This window comes from Phaethon aethereus (assembly GCF_964289735.1).
Source record: "Phaethon aethereus genome assembly, chromosome: 20".
NCBI lineage: Eukaryota > Metazoa > Chordata > Aves > Phaethontiformes > Phaethontidae > Phaethon > Phaethon aethereus.
This window is the reverse complement of record NC_138596.1, coordinates 12899783-12922850: the sequence shown is the minus strand read 5'-3', so window position 1 is coordinate 12922850 and position 23068 is coordinate 12899783. Positions and strand designations below refer to the sequence as shown.

Below are 23068 nucleotides of genomic sequence, written 5' to 3'. Positions count from 1 at the left end.
ATGTTCTGTGTAATGCTTTTTACATTCAAATGATAGTAGTATGAGAGAATTCAAATTAATTGTGACATATTTCCAAATTCCAAGGTCTTGAGTAGGATTTGAGTTTGAGGATTGAGTACGATTTATGGGTTTAATTTCTCCACAGATCCATCTTCTGTCAGTGACAAATGACTGAGTCTAAGAAAAATTCATAAATACTGCCTCTCATTCATGCCACACTGTTTTGGGCACATCATGGTTTCAGGCAAAGATGCCTCCCTCCTTGTTGGGAATCTGTTTTACAAGCAAGTGAAAATGGACCCTTTTGTAACTTCTGCAACAGGCCCTCTGGCTCATAATTTTGAGTAAAAGTATATTTTTGAAGGCTAGAACACTCTACCTCTTGTACATACAATAACTTCTATAACGCTTTAGATTCCCTTAAATTCTAAAAGCCTTCAAATTCTGAGTGTGTACAGGCTCATTCTATTGCTACTGTATCAGTGAGCAGTTACTGTTCTTTTCAAGGGAGGCTTGTTAAACATAACTGAAAGTTGTTACCACATCCAGTAGTTTATTTTAATTGCAATATACTGGAAAAAATTTCATGAGTCCTCATTGGTGTTCACTTCCACTACATCACATTAGAAATGGGTAGGTATTCACATGCTTCTAATGTATGTACATTTCAGGCCAATAACCATTCCATTTTAAAGTTAGCTTCTATTTAAGACAGATCTGGTTATTCCCTTTTAAGGGGAAAGCACTACTAGTAACCTAACTTTAAAAAAACCTCTTGACTTGAACAGTCCTGTTTTAGTTAGTGTGTCATCATTTTGGTCACCATTCTGCACATGGTTCAAACCCTATGAATGCTAATAACACACAATACACATGGTCATAGGTGGTACAGTCATTAAAATGGCAGTCCACATAACACATCTTCATGAATAATCTTATTGATAACTAATCACAGAAGTCCACAGGTGCAGAATAATTCAGATTATATCATATTCTAACAGTCTGAAGTCATTTACTGGTGACAGGATTTTACCACATTCAAAACCTTCTACACTGTCTCTAATGGCAGTGGATGCTCTGCTCTCACAGATACTGATGATTTCCCTAGTTCAAAGTTGTCTTAACTTAGCAAAAAAGGAAAAAAAAAGGTATAAATGTATTTTGCATTACTGCTCTCTTCACACAACTCCTGAGTTATCAAAGAAACTTTGTCAACTTTACATACACTTTCACATGTCCCAGGATCTAAATGCAATTATCATCAGAAACTGTTTTTCTTGAAAAGCTGGTACGTACTAGGCTTCATTCTCAGGATTGTAACATGAACACTTAAAATAATACAAAAGTTACAGCTGACCTACATTTAACAATACAGGTATTTTTGTTGTTATTAGAGAAGTTTCAAAATCAAAATTTAGAAAATCATGCAAGCCCACAGAATAAATGCTCCTAATTCCAGGGAGCTTGTTCTAATATATGTTCTGTCCAATTAAACTGACTTCCATTTTTTTCATGCTTTGTAAGCTACAGGTTGGCTCACAAATCTCTCTATGCAGTGTTAGGAAACTCAGAAGAGGTTTTCTTGTGACTGATGAAGTCTGAATACTGATGCCTTATGGCAAAAGAGTTTCAAACAGAAAAAGCGCTGAACTTAGCACGGGAACAGATAAAAACTGGTCACAGGAGTACTAGGGCACAGCAGGGATACAGCTATGGATGTAGAGAAATCTTTCAGAGGAGAAGGCTCAGTTACATGTTTTTTTTTTTGTTCTCTGGACACTGGTGTGGAAGCTTCTTTGTACTTGCTTCACTGTCAGACAGTCTTGCCTAGATTTCATTGCCATCATTTCATAATAGCAGTACCATGTGCCAGTACTATATGTCATAAGGGTGCATCATGTACCGGAACTGAGTGGAGCTGAGTCATCCACATAAAGAACAGAAACAATGACATGGAATCATTCTGAGGAGCCAGGGCCATGTGGTACATAATACCTAATTACATGCTTCCCTGCACCACAAGATTAAGATGAACAACATTCAGACTGAAAAAAACCCAAACAAACTTGTAAGCAACTATCATACTAGTAAGAGAATGAAAGACTATCTTTAGCACAACATAAATTTAAACAGCCTTAAATCCATTGTCAGGGCATTCCTGAGTAACATAACTGAATGAAAAGAAAACCAACCATCCTGTGCCAAAATACATTTTTCCCAAATAGCTCAAAAGTGGACAGCAGAATTGTCCAGAGATTTGATACAAAATCTGAGGCAGCCACATTGCGAAGCAACTCAGTGCACTTAGATTATAAAAATGTTGTTCCACAATTTTCTATTCTAATTGATACTTTGCAGCAAGTTAACACTGTCAATCATTCTATGCGTTAGAAAGAATTGAAACCCAACATGGGCCAAATATTCTTCAGTCACACAAAGCAGCTTAACAATAAAAAGAACCGTTTAAAAAAGAATAGGCAGAAGACATGATGCTCAGTTTGTGCTCAAACATCAGTTCATGGCAGTCTCCGACCACAAAAAGTTGAGGGCTCTAGAATCCTGCAGGAGTCAGGATTAATCTTCTGTCCATCTCACTTGTCAGCTTTCACTCAGTGCATGAGACTATAACTAGTCCTAAGGACAACATTCACTTTCTGCTTTTAAAAGCTGTGCCAGAATCACTTTCAAGTTACATAGGAAAGTGCTGAAATATTTGTGGCTGGCTCATGTCAGGAAATCCATTCTCCTCTTCCTCCTTAGAGAACAAGGAGCCTCTTTCTTCAATTTGGCACTTGAAGTCGCACCAGGTAGGAGAGCAAATTATTCGAATGACATTAAATTGGCAGGTACCTGGAAGAGAATGTAAATTATTCAGCAGTGTAATGTTCCTCAGCCTACTATGGCATTGGGAAACTGCAAGGTTACAAAACAGAGTGGGCTAATCATTTATTATCCAGTGTGAAAAGTGTAATTGCTCCCAAACAGGCCCAAAAGAGGACTAACCCCAGAACTGAAAGGAAAGATAAAAACTCAAATGATTTTTTCTTCATGAGCCAAATCCAGCCAAAGTATTCTAAAAAGTCATCAGAATGCATGGGGGGGGTGTGATGTGTGTGTGTAAAGAAGAGTCTCGAGTTGCATCCTGTTTTAGGTCTTATAATCCTATTAATATAACCTTTGGAAATCCTTGTAAGAATGAACATTTTCCTCAAGAGAAGACTGAGGCTGCTATATAAAGGACAAACATAGCATTTTATAGGACACTCTCTTCAATGGCACTTGTAGACCCAGTCACTGGAGTAAATGCTACTAGCATGTTTGCTTTCTTTGGCTATGAGAAAGCCCATTCTGAAGTAAAGATGGGGTTACCTCACTTGAAGCAGTGAGTGTAGAGGTTATATGCTGTTAAGGTAATCAAACCTATAGCTAGACCTGCACAAATCCTGATTAGGTGTGAAATCTGTAGTTTTAAATAATTTTTATTCTTCCTATTGAAAAATTGTATCACTGTACAAAATGAGGAGTTAATGTCTGTCCCCACAGGACTGTGTGTGCACACAGACTGAAAAGAGGTATCCTTCCTAGTAAGGATTTTCTGGAAAATATGAAAAAGTAGGTAGAAATAAATTTCATAACCTTACCTGAGGCTTGTTGCTTTTGCATGCATCATCCAAATGCTTATGCCATAGTATTGCATGAAACCTTGAACCAGTCTGGAACTTGTAAACATTGCCTAAAAAAATAAGAAAATCAAAGGCTCTAAATTTGCAGAGACATGTAGTTTCAAGGGATTCTAATTCCTGTGCAGAAGCCAAAGTCATGAAGTAAACTGTTAAATTAATTTGCACCTCAAATGCTCAAACAGGATGGTGCTCATAACATGTAAGACCATGTCAGTGAGGCATGTTATCCAACAATCTTTGGGTGAAGGCAGTATGAGAACACATGTGGCCTGCAAAGCTTAAAGGATTTTACAAGCAGAGAGGCCAAATTACAGCCACAGAAAAGATCACTTAGGTCACATCCAATTTACTCCTGTCTTTCTCCTCATTAAGACCTTAACCATGTTGTGGTTACTTCCAAACTTTGTATGAATATTTTTAATATTTGTGAACTTAGTTTTCTTCGATGTCCTATTGTGAGTTTCCTCTATGCCTCGTTATTCTGTAAATTGTTTCCTGCAATCAAATACTTCTTGCATTTTAGTTAGCAGCCAAGAGATGCACTTTGCACAGGAGATGCAAATGTATGTCCAGCGCCAAAGTTGAAAATGTGAGAATTGAAGGAAGCCTCAAAAATCTTTACGTAACCACTAAAAGGGGAAAGTAAGTCCAGGGGCTTTCTGATCTTTTGAAGTTTTTTAAGTTTAATCAAGATGGAGAAGTTATGGCAAAGTTATGGCACTTCAAAATTAATTATTAAAAAGTAATTAATAATTACTTAACAGGCTTTCTTTGGTAAATGTTTGATGTTTGAAGAATTTTCATAATATTTTAATTGGCCTCAGTGTAAATCAAGATTTGATATTGACCAATTTTAAGAAAGCTATTCAGAAACTTGGAGATCAGGGTACACAGGCACATGGACACATGGACATGCAGCAATCTCATACTGGCTGGGCAATTTCTGCAAAATTTACAGTAACTGTCAAGATACAGCAACATCTCTGTAGGCACCACAGAAACACCACAGCATATTATAGAAATACCTTCAATTTCATTTGTACCCTCCATTTAAAATTCTATATTGAAAGTCTCCCTCTCCAATCGTATTTGAGTGAGTGCCACTGCAAATTCTGTAATCTACAAACTCATTAATAGAGATTAATCTACTTCCTGTCACAGAAATATAATGCAGACAATGTCTATCCTGCAACATCTACCTTTGTCAGGGTTATTTAGTTGGAAAATATCAGGATGCTCAGGGTCGTCAGGCAGTGTCACCATCCAGCCAACAATGGAGACTTTTTTACCAGGTGTAGATTTATACTGGAAGAGATAGACAAGTCAGTCACAGCTGAGACTGTACTAGCGATTAACTTCTGACTGTAGATGATGTGCAGACATATGACTTAGCCTGGAACAGCCAAGTACACTTCAAACACCCTTCCAGATCTTAATTTTTTTTTTTTTAGAACAAATTTAAAGCTTACATGTTTTCTTTCAGTGCCTCTTAAAGATTTTGCTCCAAAGTACAGAAGAGTTGATCCTGAAAGCATAACCCAGTATCTAGTCCATGAGGAGAGCTGAATCATAAAGGAAAAAAATTAGGAAAAACCTCTGCATATCTCCGACATTTCAAAAATCTATTCACAAGCAAGTGGTTAATTTCAGAAGCAAGGAATGCAGAGTTAGATAAAGAGTGTCTCCTGGTGAAAATCAGATCAGCTACCTAAATTTGGACGGCTGGCTGTGAATACAATAGATCTTACTTGGGTATCTCATAAAAATATCAGGCCTGATTGCTTCAGAGCAAAGTAAGTGTGCTGCCTTCTACTGGACAGATCTTAGGAGTTCTGCGTTTGATCAATAAAATTTACTGAGATGACATCTCTGCAATCCTTCAAATCTTTTAGCACTAAACACTAAGGCTGCCCATAAAATATATCAATGCACTCTACAGAAAACAAAAAATTACCAAATGTGTAGGACCAGAACCATGTGAAACCTGTGAATTTAGGCTAAGTATGAATTACCTCGACTTTGGTGCTATGGGTGGATGCCCTGCAGCCTTCCATTTCACCACAATACTAAATTTCTGCCCTCACAGAAATGCAAGCTAATTTATAAAGCTGCTTCACTCTTGCTCTGCTGTCACAACCTAGAGGCATTACTTGCAAATGCAGGGAGAAACAAAACTGCTGTAGATCAAATGACATATAAAGGTTACAACCTTGTTATAATTCAGTTAAAACTTTGAACAGAAAATGATTTTACAACTGGTAATAACAAGGAACATTTTTTTGTGTGGCATCAAGCTGCAGGTTTAATCTAATCCTGGAAATTAAAACAGCCACTACCGAATTAGAATCACAGGAAGAATTAGAATCACTTACAGTAGGTTTCTTGCCTTCTTTGAGCAATGTTTTTCTTCTTAATGGCCCTTCCATGGTAATGACTCCCGTGGAATTACCCCACGTGCAGCTGCAAGGCCCTGTTGGGCTGGAGAGATAAAACATTGCCATATGCATTTGAGCAGACAAGGAGAAGCAGCAAGAAATATAATTAAGCTCTAAATATATTTTTTCTGCATTCTTACATATATTGTATCATCTGTATGTACTTTCCAGACCTAGATATCAAATAGGAAACAGGACCTTTGAAAAATAGCAAATGAACAAAAGGTTCTATTCTGTGGTCTTAGACATGAAAAAAATAAAACAGAATAAATATTGAGGCCCAAACCCAAGCAATTTTCTATTTTATTCTGGTAAACTACAGAAATTATCTGGATTTCTGGAAATTTATGGCTTAAAATTTTGTCAATAAAAGCTCCCACAAATGTAGTTTTATTTTAAAATAAACTTTAGCTATCAAAAAACAATGTAGAAAAATACCTTGGCTAATTGCAAAAAAGTTGGGAAAGCTATATAACAATGCCAAAAAATTTATTGTACAGTGATTAAAATATTTTTTCCTTTTCCAGGACGAACATAGAGCTTCCCATATACAATACTGAAAAAGTGCTACAATTGAAAGAACCCAGGTACAGGCTAAGTTAGAAATGTGAACAGCCATTAAGATCATAAGAACCAAAGACTGATTGGTAGGTGATGATCTGTTAGAATTATCTGCTGCTAACCTCTCTGCACTGCCATGTGATCACAGCCCTAATATTCTTATAAAAATAAGGGCCAATGAAGTTTACAAGAGCCAACTAAATCACGTCTAATAATGAATACAAGGAAAACGACATGTGTATGATCACATTCAGCTGTGAAAGGAACACTGTTCTGTCTGTGAGCAAGTATGATGATGGTGTCATATAAACACACGCTGGTGCAAGTGATACACACAGTACCACCACCTATGCGAGAAAGAGCACTTCAAACTGGCAGATGCATCTTCTTTGATTAAATGGAAGTGCCTTGTCTGTGCTAATATACACATTAGCCATTAGTACACTCTTGCCAATTCTAGTTTTCTGATACAAGCAGTAGAAGATTCAGCCTCACCTCTGTGCCTGGGAAGATCATGGAGCAGATCCTCCTAGAAGCTGTGCTAAGGAACAGGGAGGACACGGAGGTGATTCGAGATAGTCAGCATAGCTTCACCAAAGGCAAGGCCTGCCTGACCAACCTAGCGGCCTTCTGGGGTGGAGTGACCGCATCAGTGGACAAGGGAAGAGCTACCGATGTTGTCTATCTGGACTTCTGTAAGGCCTTTGACAGGAACCCCCACAACATCCTTCTCTCTAAATTGGAGAGACATGGATTTGATAGGTGGACACTTCGGTGGATGAGGAATTGATTGGACAGTTGCACCCTGAGGGTAGTGGTCAACAGCTCAATGTCCAGATAGAGATTGGTGACAAGTGGTGTCCCTCAGGGGTCTGCATTGGAACCAGTACTCTTTAATATCTTCATTAATGACATAGGCAGTGTGATCAAGGGCACCCTCAGCAAGTTTGCAGATTTCACCAAGCTGAGTGGTGCATCCGACAGGATGCCATCCAGAGGGACCTGGACAAGCTCGAGGAGTGGGCCCATGTGAACCTCATGAGGTTGAACAAGGCCAAGTGCAGGGTCCTGCACCTGGGTCGAGCAACCCCCAGTATCAGTACAGGCTGGGGGATGAAGGGATTGAGAACAGCCCTGCCGAGAAGGGCTTGGGGGTACTGGTGGATGAAAAGCTGGACATGAACCAGCAATGTGTGCTCGCAGCCCAGAAGGCCAACCGTATCCTGGGCTGCATCAAAAGCAGCGTGGCCAGCAGGTCGAGGGAGGTGACTCTGCCCCTCTACTCCACTCTGGTGAGACCCCACCTGGAGTACTGTGTCCAGCTGTGGAACCCTCAGCACAGGAGAGACATGGACCTGTTGGAGCAGGTCCAGAGGAGGGCCACAAAAATGATCAGAGGAATGGAACAGCTCTGCTGTGAGGACAGGATGAGAGAGTTGGGGTTGTTCAGCCTGGAGAAGAGAAGGCTCCAGAGAGACAATACTGCAGCCTTCCAGTACTTAAAGGGGGCCTATAGGAAAGATAGGGACAGACTTTTTAGCAGGACCTGTTGTGACAGGACAAGAGGTAATGGTTTTAAACTAGAAGAGGGCAGACTTAGACAAGATATAAGGAAGAGATTTTTCACAACGAGGGTGGTGAAACACTGGCCCAGGTTGCCCAGAGATGTGGTTGATGCCCCATCCCTGGAATTATTCAAGGTGAAGTTGGATGAGGCTCCAAGTAACCTGTTCTAGTTGATGATATCCCTGCTCACTGCAGGGGGGCTGGCCTTTAAAGGTCCCTTCCAGCCCAAAGATTCTATGATTCTAAAATTTCAGAAAAGTAAGAATGAACGCAAGCATTAGAATTACTTGATGGTGGATAAACTTAAGAAATGTATTTAAGGGAATAATTCTTATTTGTGGATTTAATATGCTTTTCACAATTTTATCTTCTTATATTTTATATTTCTAGCTTGTATACATTTTTGAAAGAAATCCACAAATTTATTCCTTTACTTATTTATAATGTATGTATTTTTATTCCTGTCAAACTTCTAACTTGTGCTGCTAACAGATGTCACCCACTCAAGCAAAATGTTTGTGCTTACATTTACATATTATATCAACATTTCTACAATGGCTGAATCAAACTAATTTATACAAAATAAAAACTGACTGGATTTAAACGCCAACTAAATCTCAGTATTTGCAGAATACTGTTTCAGGGCCCTATTTTCTTTACTGTTCATATATACTTCTTCACTTCCCACTACCACAGAATTTATCAAGTCCAGGTCAGGTACTCAGGGTCCAAAGTAACACCTCTGTACTGTACAAAATCAACACATCATACTATAGCTCTCTGACACAAACAGATGTTATGGGTAGCTGTCCTTCAAATCAGGAAATAAATTGTGAGAAAAGGTCAAGAAGGTATCCTTCTAACATTATTTGTCACTGAAGGCAAAGATGTCCTTTATGACAAACCTGCTTCTATAATATCATAAAACCCAAAATAAACAGTAATTTTCTGCAATATGGAAGCCACATATAATTAGTTAAATCAATAGCTAAACTGAATTTCATCTGAATGGGCCATATCACTACTTTAGCATTGGTAGGAACTTTTACAAGCAGGAGGGGAAGACTCCCATGAGTTGATACTCTTGTACACAAAATACGTTACACTAGGAAAGCGTAGAGACCCAAATGAAAGTTTAGCACCATACACTGAGCAAGGCAGACCCTGAACTGTACCTGTAGACACAGCTCCGACTCCTAGGAGAATTCCGGACTGGTACCCTCCAGTTAGGCCCCAGCGTGGCATATAAACGACCCCTGTTGGTGAATGCAGGTATCTGATGAGGGAAATTCTAGTCTGAGACTTCAACAGTTAGGGTTAGGTAAACATGAGAGAGATAGTTCCCAAACTTTTCAGGTCAATGGGAAGAAAACCACAATAGCTTTACAGTGCTTTATTGGAAAAAGTTTACCATTTTTTCCTAACTACTCAGTAATTTGATAAAAATAACTATCGATTTAGGGCTTACCTATGTCGGGGATCATTCGTGAATTTCTTAGCTAAGTCTGCAGAGTGCTCAGTGAGTGTACATGAAGACTAACTCACCTTTCAAGCCCTGACGGCAGGTCCTCACTAAATTCTGAGCTTTCACTGCTATCTAGAAAAAGAGTAGTAGAGAGAAGGAGTAAGAAAACCACTGAAGGGAAAATACAAAGCCAATGTATGTGGATGACCAGAATAATCTTTACATAATACCATGGAAGTTGCTTACTCAAATCATGTTTCAAAGCTGGAGTCCTTAGAGTTCGTGATCAAATCTAAAATTGGAAGAGGCATACATGAGCCTTCCCATTTATAGTATCTCACTGATGAACAAAGTCATTGTTACTACTGTGTTTAAATACAGATATCTACATGTTACTTTAAGTTTCATTATGCTGCTTTTCCTTAAAAAGCCGAACACTTCAGGAACACAAAATCCAGTTACTTTGTAAGACTATTTCTATCACAACATCTCTAAGTCAATTAAAGTTATTAGACGTGATATCATTGTTTGTTTTCAACTAGCAAGCACACCTGTAACAGATGATATGCCAGCTCTACACTGCTACTAGAAGCCCTAACAAATCAACACGATGGTATTCACGATGATAGTCCCTATTTCTCCTCCAAGCCCATGACTGAATTGTCCCTCCTTCCCTGGCACAGCTATTTAGTTCACAGTTTCAATTTGCCCAGGACTGATCTTCTGATGCTCAGTATAACACAGTGAGCTGTGACTGTATTTTCAGAAGTTCAGTGATCATCTCGGTGTTGAACTCTTCTTGGTCAGGTAACCTGCTATCCTTCACAGTCTATTTCCTGTTCTAGAAATAGCCAGAGTCACTTAAAAGGCGGCTTTCTCTTGCTTAGAACACAGATTCTTGATCACTTTTTATTATAATTATTATAACACCATCATGTAATTGTTATCATCCTCTTTCGCAAGTTCATTTTATGGTTTTTTTTGAAGTCTCAGAGAGCACAGCTAAACTATTCTCCCATCTTCTAAAATATATCATTAAAATTAAAGTTTTCTTTGTGAGAAGGTAGCTTTCAAAATATATATCCAGTTTTCAGTATCACTTTTTTCCCCTGGTGAAACCTGACAAAGAGTCTGTGTCACATACAGAGCATATACAAAGACAACCTTCCTTCGTGCCACTTTTAGCAAAACCATCAGTAGGTAACTGAGAAAAGTTGACAGGTAGCAGAGTAGCAGTTCTGACCTACTTTCTTCCATGAAAGGGACCGGTCTTTGCACAGGAGCTAATGATCATCCTAATTCCCTGCTTTTGGGTATCTCTGTGAGTTTCCAGAGCCCTGGGACAGAAAAGCAGGAATGTCAGTTCCCCACACAGACTCTACCTATGGAAAGGCCATTGCTGAAAAGCGAGTTCAGTGCATGGCTGCGGGCCGGGCTGTGCGACTCCAGGACGCTGTCATCCAGGAGATGGCGCGGCTTCTCCGTCGGGAAGGTGGCGCTTTTGCTCTCCACTACACTGAACTGACACATCATGCTGGAAAATTGGAAAGAGAAAAATGCAAAAGCCCTCTTATGTCATCTAAAAGCAAGCCTTGGCTCCCGATATTTCCACTCAGACTCTACCTTACCAGTAGGTTATTAAGCAGCAGTCAGTTAAATGGTACTGATCACACTTTCCCTCTGCTGCACAAATGCTCCTTGACTACCAAAATAAGTTTCAGATTTTAGTGGTCTTTGTAAGTAACAATTATTCAATTTCTACAGATGGGAAGTTTTAAGTGTTTTTGACTCCTCTCTGTACAAAACCTGAGCACCAGAGGTGGAGGCAAAGGTAGAACAACAAAAAAAGCAGACCCCAGCGAAGCCACTGCTGAACTAACACATCAACACTCTATGACCTTACACAAGCTACATCAACTTTTTCCCTAACCTGTTAATTGTGAAATTTGGTAGATGCCAAAACCTTAGCTGGGGAGCAGGTGCTCTCACTTAGCTGCGTAAATGGTAGAGAAAAATGTTTCTAATCCATATTACCCAGGTAAGACAGTGCAATAGGTCACAACTTCCCTGAATGATAAGGTGTACCAAGCAGCTGGTAAGTTTCTGTAGATATATTAGCAAGATGTTTAAAAAACAAAAGAAAAAAAAAATCAGTTATGCACACCAGGAATCCACAGACCAAAGTAGATACACAGCTTTCGAGTACTGCCAACCTCTGGCACTAGCACAGAATAGCATCAGCAAAAATAACAAAGCATCAAGAGAAAACCCAGAGAATACACAGTAAAGTCTGAGGCACTCTTGCAATACAAGAAATGGAAGGGACAAACACCAGAGTGTTCTGCTGCTATCTTAAACCTTTTGTGATGCATGAAATTGCCTGAGCGTGAGAGAGCTTGGAGTACCCACTTGTTTCCCAGGCTGTGACTCTTCCTGTGCCTTGGTACAGGAGGTGTAGGTAGACTTGCTGCTACTGAGGCATCAGGACACGTGGGTCTCCTGCTGAATTTCATAATAGCAGACACGTCAGATGGACCTGAAAGATGGAGATCATTTAACATTGAACTGATGCAAAACCCAGAAATTTCATGGGCTGGGGTGTTTAACCTCTGATTAAAATGAATTGCTACAGATAACCAAAAGGCAACATTTCCGAAGAACTGTTTCTTGCACACTAGGGTTACACCATTCATTTCTGTTATGAATTCATCTCTATATTCTTGAACTGCCTGGAAGTAATTTTTAAAACAGCTTTGCACATACTTTTAACAATGATCTCCTACAAAAAGGCTTGGCACCCTTACAACAGCTGGATGTGCCAGAGAGTAATACGCAGAGCCATGAAGTCAGTTTGTACTTCGGGTGTGAGCAGGAATGCTCACATATGTTTTGAATTTTACTCACAACTCCATGTTGTGAATAAACTGTAAACAATCTGCTCATACTGACTCACAGCTTGAGCATGTAAGAGAAAGCAGGGGCTCTTCATGTATCTAATGACCAGACAGATGCATTACTTCTCAATCATCTATAAGCTCTAGAGATGTCTCACTGCAGTTATTCTTCCTCTTGTTTTACAGGTTTTATGAGGCCTCACGGAAAACATGGACAAGCTGTTCTTGTTCCAGTTCCTTGATGCTGTCTGCAAAAGGCTGTCAATGAACTTTGCAATACAGTGGAGAACAACATGGCCTATCATCACCCTTAGTGAATGCACGGCTATTATTGGCTTCACAATAAATAGTTGAGATTTCACTTTTAAACATTTAGTTGTGGCATTGGTACTTGTGACAGAAGTGGGAACAGTGGTCATGGAAGTGGCCGTCTGCCCCGTATCTATCTCAGCTCAGGCAGCAGTGAAACAGACTTCCACTACATTACAGGAACCACGTCTTGGAGGCTCCACTGATCTTAACCTTAATCAGCTCCTGGCCTCTAAGCTAAAACCACCCGTTAAGAGGCCAACAGAGACAGCAACTTTGTGATGTGAAAAGCCACACACAACTATCATCAGAATCCTAATCCTTACTAAAGTGTCTGGCCTCAAATTAGTGATAAACAGAAAGAGAAAAACAAACAACCAAAACCCCAGCATTCCAGGGCACAGTTTGACAACAGGATGTGAAGGTATACTCCTAACAGAAATGGTTCTTAGAGGGTGGCTGATCACTGGAACAGAGTGCCCAGGGAAGTGGTCATGTCACCAAGCCTGCCAGAATACAAGGAGAGTCTGGACAATGCTCTTAGTAATATAATTTAGTGTTAGGTAGTCCTGCAAGGAGCAGGGAGTTGGACTCGATGATTCTTATGGGTCCCTTCCAACTTGAAATATTCTATGATTCTATCTGTTATATAGGTGACTCCATCTCTCCCCAGGCACCGAAGTTATTAATCAATTTCTTCTGCCTTGAACTGAGGATTCATGAGAGGCAAGAAACAGGAGAACCAGTAAGGAGTTTGTCCTAGTAAGAGGACAAAAAATAATACAAATAGATACAAGATGCTTTACTGTCAATACCCACTCTGCAATATAGACTTATACAAAGTTGTATGAAATACAGGAATTAATTCCAAATCACTTGTATTTTTATTTCCCCATAGCCTAGACTCAGGGATTTCACTATGAACTGGGTCACTGCTACGAAGAATTGCAAAGGTTGCTCCCTCGCAGTCAGGGGAAGAATCTCATCCACAGTGTGTTCCGCACATTTGAGCAAACCGTTCATTGTGCTGTTTAATTAACAATGAAAGGAGTCTCAAGACAAGCAGAAAGAGGAAACCGCTTCTAGCAATAGGCAGAGAGGAGACGAGTTCATTAGAGGAACCTTCAGTAATATTATTCACCAGAGCATCAATTTAGTGGGAGAACAGAAAGAGGAAACAGTTTGTAATCCTGTTTTCTACCTTATTGCTGTATACGATCTTATATAGGACAGCATTTTTGCCTGCCTGTCTTTGCTACAATCACACAATTGAAAAACTGTGAAACATGACACCAGTAGCATGAGCCACCAGCATATGTGGCTTCAGAGAAGGTCTTATGCTTGAAGGCCACATGCAATTTTTTTAAAAAAAGCACTTTTAATCATTACTTGCTCCAGAGATTCAGCCAGAACCATATGGCTGGGTGGTCAGAAGAGGACAGAGTACAATGTTCTGCTGCATTTTAAATTAAAATTTTGTTGCATTTGGGCTGTAAGACAACATTGGAAGCTCAGTATAAACTTCAGTGTTAATGTGACCACTCTGAGGTTACCATCACACCTTGCAATGCATTAAGTCACTACCTGTCCCTTAATTTGGCTACAGGATTGGTTCAGTTTTCTATTGCTTCCTGTTGTGTCATTCAGCTCTTTCCCTCTGGTGCCAGTTCTAAATCCTGATTTACATTAAGTCCTTTTAAGGGGATGACATTACAGTTCACTGAGAGTTACTGAAGCATTGTGTTTAACAAACTGTTGAAACTACAGCCTGTGAAAGAGTAGCAGTCTGAAGGCACAGCCTTAAATGAGTACCAGTATGGTGCAGCGCTTTTTCACACAAACACTATGTCACTTGTCATAACAACTGTTAAATTTTCTAATACATAAGAGTTTAAAGTTTTAAGTTTCTCACCATGGAGAGTCACAGAGCTGAAAGCAGTAAGACCATTTGATTAATTTCATTCTAAGACAATGTTTATTGAAATAAACATGGCGACTGCACCAAAATTATTTTATCTAGAGAAAGAACAGCAAAATAATAATTTTGTGCTGACACAATCAAGCCATTACAAAATCAAAGTCAGCTGGATTTGACTCCAGGTATTTTAAACTATTTATAGGTTCAAATGGTATTGCTATCAAAACATATAAAAAATTAAGAGATGTTGTCTAACAACAAAAATAGTTCTTTGGGAGTTTTCACTTTACACTCCCCTTTTTTTTTTTTAAATTAGACCCCCGTTTTAGAAGCATAGAGTGAAATTTGCACTAATATGAATACATCACAAAAATATTTAAAGACTGGTCATTATAACCTGATTTTAGCACAAGCTTTTATTACCTTGACAGCTTCAGAACAGAAAAGGTGTCTAAAAGGACTGCATATCTCAGATTGAAAGTAAGATTATAGAATCAGACTTTAGTTCAGGTTAAAATACTGCCCGGCTAAGGTGAAACGTGTCAAGGGTGACAGAACTTGTGGAAATAGGTATAGGAGCCTTACAACTTAAGCCAACAGCTCCAGCCTGGCTTCCTTGCTATTATACATGGCAATCAAAATTGCTTTCATCAGTCCTGTGAAGGAAGTAATGGACTTACACTAATTCCTAGTTAAGTGTCTTTAGTGAAGATCATGATGACAGAAAACAGAAGGGATAAGTGGGATAAGATGAAGACAGAAATATCAGCTGTGTTGGTACCACTGTCTGGAGCGGCCATTTTCTATGCAGTTCTGCATCTTCCTCATCTCCAAGGCAAGAGAAGGAAATATATGCAGTTTGGTTCTGTTAACCCTGTGCTAAGGTAAAAATAAATCTGAGCTTAAAAACCTTTACAAAGTCTTTGCACCTGCTCTGCTGTCAAAATCTCTACGAAGAACTGTGAGGTTCAGAGTTCCTGTTAGACAGGACCTGTGCTGCAGGGTACACTCAGTTCAGCAAGAAGTCTGGGGTGCAGAGGGTGTCAGCATGAGTTATGGGGCACAGGGGAGATGACCTCATTTCTGTAAAGGGGTAAGAGACAAGAGAGCCTGTGCCAAGAAGGATGCCAAAGAGGGTAAGTGGTGAGATACTGATGAAAACTGCACAGACCGAGGGATGTTTATGGACATACCAGACTGCTGAGCAATTAGCTGGGAAAGCTATGCTTGATACTGCTGATAACAAAATTCCAGTATTTAAATTCATTTGAGATTGAGTTATTTTGCCCCTTTTTTTCCAATAAGTGAAGTCATCTGCTACTGCTAACTCTCCTCTTTACTCTGCTGGCTCCTCTCCTAGTGCATACTGTTACCATGATTGCTATTCTGTTATTTTGCCTTTCATGGAGACAAAGCACTCTTAGTAGGATTTTCCAGTCAGCTGGCATGAACAAGGGTTAGTTTGGTTTTCATTATTCTCAGCATCATTTTCAAGACTATGCTGACATGCACAAAAATAATGTATAAAAATCCTAAAACATTATTAAAAATTTGTTTGCGTTAGGGAACGTGAGACAACTTCATAAGAGTAAGCTGAGTGCTGTTCAGAGATCTGTGTCAAGAACATTTGGAAAAGTTTACACATATCCCAAAGGATCTCACTGTTTTTTCCTTTGCATAATTTTTCCATGAATAATCCTTCAAATGTTATAAATGAATGTTACTTTTGCAATCCTTCAGTAGAACATGTGAACATTTACAGTCTCCAGAGTTTTTAAAAAAAGCAACAGGGTGAAGGAGTTACAGTTCACAATTTCTGTCCACTAAAAATCTATCAGTAAACCAATATTAGGCATCCAAAAAGAAAACTGAAAATGAGTTGCATACTATATGCTGAAAAACGGAGTGATTTTTCAGGAAGGTAAAAAAGTCTCAACTATTTACTATTTTTTGGTGAGCAGCTAAGAAGTAAAACTGATACTTACCAGCTCTGTCTCTAAAACTTAATAAAGACATTCCAAGCCACAGACTCTCTAGTTAAATCTTCACTGTAAATTTTTACTGTTCTGTTGCCATTGTAACCAAAGTCAGTGGGTGATAATTAAAACTTCAAATAGAAAGACCTACTTACAAAACACATAATAAAGAACTTAAGAAGAATTTTGTGCACAGAATCAAGAATGACGCAACCCCCCCCCCCCAAAACCAACCTAGAATGACGGCTATTGTAAAAGCATAGTTTTAATTTTCAGAGTAATGCTTTACAATTGAACTAAAGCTTATTAATGCATACAACATGCAAGAGACATGTATGTTATGGCTGCTTCTCAGACAAGAGCAAAGCAACAACAAGAATCAGAGTCTTTAGCTGCACCTCTCTGTGCTCCCCCAAGCCCCACAAAAGCCCACAAACAAACAAACAGTGTGTTTTGGTCAAACAAATTGAAGTCCGCCTGCTCTGTATGCAAAGGTCCATTGCTGCAGAGGTCAGGAAGATTATTTTGGTTATTGAATGAAAGTACTCTTTTTTTTCAAAAGGACTATAAACTATTTCTAATACCATGCCCTGGGAGTAAAGGGAACATAAATGGGATTTTGTATTTCTGCCACATGATCCCTGTTGCTGTAATTAATATCCTGTTCTAATCTTCACCTCCACTCTACAGATACATTTATAAAAACTAATTCGGAAACCTTATTCTGCAGTGCTTTTTTTTTTTTTTTACCCTAAGGATAATAACTGGTATAGAACATTAATCTGCCTACTTCGGTAATCAAGAATTTCTAATTCTAGAAATATCACAGGACGAAAAGGATTAATTCACTGTTTCATTCCAGACTTCATATTTTTCATCTTCCACAAATCCTCATTCTCTTTTCATTTTTTGCATTTAAGAAGAGTATGTCAAGTCTAGGGAAACATTCAGTAGAAAACATGATTAAGATTGCTGCCAATAAATTTTCCTTCTCTATGTGTTTTTCTTTCACTGACAGTCCAGATGAACTGATTTTCTCAAGTGTCTTCTAATATGTGTAAAGAACATCTTGCTATCTATTTACATTTTCCTTGAAATCATTCTCAGTTTCTTTAATTTCTATTGTCCACTTATCCAGCTATAGCTTGTTCTTTTTTCTCGATTCCCTTCTACTTCTCAATGATCCTTCCTTTATTACAGCCTTCATTGGATTTTCAGGTGAAATGTACGGATTTGCTGTCCTAAATAATCAGAAAACAGCTTCAAGAAGTCTAACAACAAACTTCTTAATTTAGTAATTCAAAAAAAGCCATGATATGAACATTTCTTTTCTCCCTCAAACTCAACTGATTGACTTTGTGCAAGTAACCTCCCATCCCAAATTTCTTAAACAAGCGAACAAAAAACAAGAGATTGAGAGAGACAGGCCTGGAGTACATGGTATTCTTTTGCTTCACTTTACTTCCAGGTCCTATTTTTTAGAATCTATTTTATGCTTACAGGACTCCAGAATACACTTATTAGGCAATTTATTAGAAGATGTTTCTTCATAGTCCTTACTGTCTCATATATATCTCCTCAAATTTGTAACAAGAATAGTTTGGCAAGGTTTTTTTGGTTTTGTTTTTTACAAATGCTACCACCTAATGGTGCCAAGAATGCTTGGAATAGATACACAGTATGGTCCTCCTTTGATGTAGTCTTTGCTTTATGTTCAAATTTGCATTAACAAAATCCACTAATTTAAAGGTTAATTCCAAAAGCATGGCTTGCAGCAAGGGAATAAACACTTACATGTATGTCAATCTTTTGTAATGTCGATCAATAACAACAATTATGAAAAGGAGAACTCTCAATCACATGAGCATATTAACTTACACTTTCTTTTCCCATAAATTTAAGCGTAACAGTGAATCATGCTGGGTTGTTATCTCAGGACAATAATGTCCTTAATGGGCAAGTACAGCTTAGGCAGGGGCAACTCCATGGCTGTTACGAAAAACCTGCATGCATGTGTGAGGAAGTAGTTCAATCTTCTTGGACTGTTCAATTCTGGCTTACATTTTTTGCTATAGTTGCCAGAAGGGGATCAATTAAGTGATGTGGACACAGAGAGGAGTTTGTTGATGTTAATACATGAAGTGTCAAAACGTACAAAATGGAGCCTTGAGGAGTTTGCCCAGTAGTACTCAATCCAGTATCTTCAAAAGTAGGACTGTAGAAGTATGTTAATAATGTAGTGCTAGATGAAATTATAGTACAGGCAAGATCACAAGTTTAATATAGTTAGCAAGGACAACAGCAAACCAGACAAGTGCTCCAGAAACCTGGGGCACCTTTGTCTGTGCCACTCCATCAAGATCAACTACAACTAACCATGTTTCTAATGTACTTCTGACTGCACTGTAAGTGCGCTTAAGTGCATTTCCTTCAAATGCTTACTGAATACGATGATACTTTCAATTTCAGGTGTTACTTTTATGGACTCATTAATTGTCAGCATTTGTGTTACTTATACTGCACCAGTGGAATGTGCAAGACCTTTACTTAAACTTCAGCAAAAATGTTGAATTTCTTGCAGCTGGATTGGCAGGGTAGTGCCTGAGCTTGGATGACATCCATACTGGCAGTGAAGACATACCCATTGTGAGAGAAGAGCTGCAGGAAAACTCTGAAATTTGGGTCCAACAAAATACATTAACCAATCCATCAAAAAATAACTTTTTGCAGAAATTATTTCAGGTGACTGCTTTGAAAAAAGGGGAAAAAAACCCCCCAAAAAACAGAAAAGCCCCTTGTCCTCTGGCTGTTTTATATATTCTTAACATTCCTAGGGAGTAATAGCTTGGCAGTAAACTAGGACATTAAAGAGACTTGTTTGGTAAGGATGTCACAGAAAGTGACAGAATATTCTTCTAGATTTTGTGAAGCTTTGGTCTGTTAAGAAAAAAACCACAACACACTAATTCTGGATGGATTTAGTGGTTGATAACAACATGTGAACCCCACACATTTGTCTTGTATTAATTTCTTTCAGAAAGAAATTTTATAACAAATGAGTTATAAAAATTTGTAGGGAAATCACTGAGGAAGAGATTGGAAATGAGTATAAGTTTGAAACTAAAGAGCAAAGTTTTCTGGATGGTCTGTAAACTTTTGGGAAGAAAACGTAGTTCTTCCATTTCTACCTTAAGTACAGTGTAAGAAAAGCAGACACTATGCACATGAAGCAATAACCAAGCACTTGCTGGAGGATTAGACAATCCTCATTTCCACAGAACGATTGGCTGCTAAAGCACTTAGTACAAACTATTTATTAGTTGCCAAAGCAACCAGTAAAACAAATGGCAAAACTAAATGTCAACTCAGTGTTTACATGGAAAATAATGGCATGGGGTTTTTTTTATTCTAAAATGCTGGGACTTCTGTACAGATGTCACTACTGCAGTATACCTACTTCCAGAGGGTTACAAATGTGCAAACATCCCAGTACTTCTTCCTTTTGTTTCTACATTTTCAGCTCCTAGATATCACATACTTTACATTCGATAATCTACTGCTTCTAATTAATTAAAATAAATATTAGAAGTTCTTTAGCAACTCTTAAAGCTGAATGGACTCAGCACAAAAAAGAGAACACACGTTTCAGATTAATTACTCTGGATTCCTCGTAGGGTGGTAACATGAAACCTCTGGTCTACTTATTCTCCTTTCAAGAATTATACCAAGACCTTCTTGGAAAAAAAAAAAAGAAAAAAAAAGGAGGGGGTGAGGGTCCATCCCTGACTGTTGCATAACAAAACCCCCAAAATAAGGGCTGCCCACAGCTGAGGCCTGGCTGTTGCTAAAAAGGACTCCTAAATGCTAACTTTAATGAAGGGGTTCGTTAAAAATCACAGAATCATGAAGACCAGTCTTTGAGTCACTTATTATTAGATAGAATTTTCTGGATATTCTGAATATTTCTGGATATGGTACTTATTTTAAAATTATATTATCTTTTTATATTGTTTTCCAAGACAGGATGGTGTATTTCAGAGAATGAGCAATCATTTTCTATGTTCTGATTAGTACTGCACCCTGAACTTTTCAAAATAACATTAAGATGATAAAGAACATGCATAAAGTTTTCTATACTGAGCTACACTTGGTGTGCAAATTCTAAGGAACTTCAGTTGCTTAGAAGGATAACTTATTAACCATGTATTACATTAAATATTTTTTTTTTTTCTGGGAAAATGTATTGAGTTATACCTTCCAAAACAATCTCTCTAATAGCTGTACCATAAATGCTGGGCACCTCCTAGCCAACAGTGCAGGAACACAGATGTCTTTTACAGCTAATTCAACTGGAAACTGTGAACAGTTAGCAGACTATAAGCTCTCCAGCTACATTCTCTCCTCCTCAAACCATAGCAAGGCAGAATGAACAGGCTTAAGTTGCTGCCAAGGAAGTTGTGTGAATCACACAGTTCCTGAATGCATTCAACTAAACTGTTTAAAGCTCCTTTTTAAATGCTACTTGCAAGAGACAAGAACCTCTGCAGCATTATGGAAGGCATGAAATCTTCCTGTGAAAGCACTAATCACAGTTATATATGCATTTGCTAACTAAATGAGACCATCTTAGCCACTAATATACCAAACATAGCTCGTCGTGAGACATTTAACTTTAATCAGAAGTCTGCCTCCTGTTTGAATTTACGGGAAAACCAGTTGGCAACCAAAGTGGAAAATGGACACATGGTTTTCTCCAGTACTTTGCAAACAGAAATACTGAAGGATTTAACTCTTTTTATTGAGCCTCACCCTCACAAAGATACTTTAAGGGGAAAAAAATAAACCCATAATGTCCCCAGGTGAAGTATACTGTTAATCTGCTTTTGAAAGAGAGAAAACTGAGGTTGGGTAGAAGATAAAGTCACAATGCTGGGAAGGAAAATCCATTTCCATCATCAACACAAGTAATTATACTTTAGGACATGAAGATGACACTATCCCCTGCACTTAAGTCCACTATAGACTCTGGAATTATTACTGTGATATCAAGCTTTTTCTCCACATTTGGAAACACACAGCAACCTATAATAAGGCACTATGTCACAGGCAGAACTCAACTAGACTTACTGCTATTAGTAACTTTTTGACTATCAGGAGAACTGCACTGACAACGGCCCTTATGAGCCAAGAACCTTTATTTTACCGTAAAATCACTGTATTCAGACTCCTATGCCTTAAACTATTGATTGGAACATTAAACTACTGCCTAAACTATTTTGAGATCATCTTTTATCACCTTAATGACGGCAAAGGATTTACTCCTGGCACACAATGGCTGAAGTGGAAACAACCTCAAACTATAATCTGAATCCAAATGTAGTTACCTTGAATACCTTTGAATGTGCTATTTTTAATTCTGCATGGTAAAATATCTTATTACTGATACTTGGGTATGTTAGCTCGGGATTACTCAGACTAACATTTGTCTATATTTCTATTTATTAATGTTGTGAAATAAACAATAAATTATTGCCTTCATGCTTAGTTAAATTTCAATTTGAATTCATGCTAACTTACTTAACTAACCTTCTCCAGGAATTAATTTGGTTTTTTTCAGTAAAGTATATTGGATTCCCTTTAGTAGCATTTTTGCAGCCACACAGGTGCAGATCACTGAAAAATTCATGTGGGTATTACAAAATGCTGGTGGCATTCATTGTCTAACTGGCACTAAGTGAGAACTCCATCTGAGCAAGAAATACAGCAGTCCACAACTGTGTCAAGCTTTTGAAGGAAATACTAACAGAAAAATGGAGCAATAGGAATGACTCAAGACTTGGTTTCAAGGCATATTTATTCTCATTCTGAATAAAGCAACCTTATAGAGCATATAGAGGCACTACAGATTCAGAGCGAATCGTTCACCCTCTCCTAATACTGCCAGATACCACACGATCGCATAGTCAATTGAGCAGGTACTACTGAACATCGTCCCGATCAACATTTGTGGACTCCAGCTGAGCTCACTTCAGTATAAAGCCATATTACCTGCCTGGCTCAGGAGAGTTCAAAGTTCTTGTTTCCAGCTTTGGAACTGTATTTTTAATTCCCTTCCATTACAGCTCTAATAAAGTCTAAGCCTTCAATTAAGAATTACAGGGTATTGGTGATGATCACATATTATGCTGCTACAACTGAAGTTAGAACTTGTACAATCAACCTAATGAAAGGTTAACATCAAGACGCTACTGTAAAGCATTT

The 23068-nt window shown here is 38.4% G+C and overlaps 1 protein-coding gene across 5 annotated transcripts in view; it reads right to left on the bottom strand.

Annotated features, from left to right (window-relative positions):
• Nucleotides 1-2820: 2820 nt before the first annotated feature.
• RALGPS1 (Ral GEF with PH domain and SH3 binding motif 1) overlaps nt 2821-23068 on the bottom strand; it is a gene marked incomplete at both ends in the record, with an annotated part of 108004 nt that continues 87756 nt past the window's right edge. The window contains 9 exons of one of the 5 annotated variants that reach the window (XM_082008919.1): nt 2821-2850; nt 3642-3733; nt 4883-4988; nt 5153-5245; nt 6056-6161; nt 9409-9501; nt 9791-9842; nt 11093-11244; nt 12120-12246. In XM_082008919.1, coding sequence (XP_081865045.1) covers nt 2821-2850; nt 3642-3733; nt 4883-4988; nt 5153-5245; nt 6056-6161; nt 9409-9501; nt 9791-9842; nt 11093-11244; nt 12120-12246 — 851 coding nt within the window. The remainder of the gene's footprint in view (nt 2851-3641; nt 3734-4882; nt 4989-5152; nt 5246-6055; nt 6162-9408; nt 9502-9790; nt 9843-11092; nt 11245-12119; nt 12247-23068) is intronic. The other 4 variants (XM_082008915.1, XM_082008916.1, XM_082008917.1 and 1 more) reach the window with 4 other exon arrangements.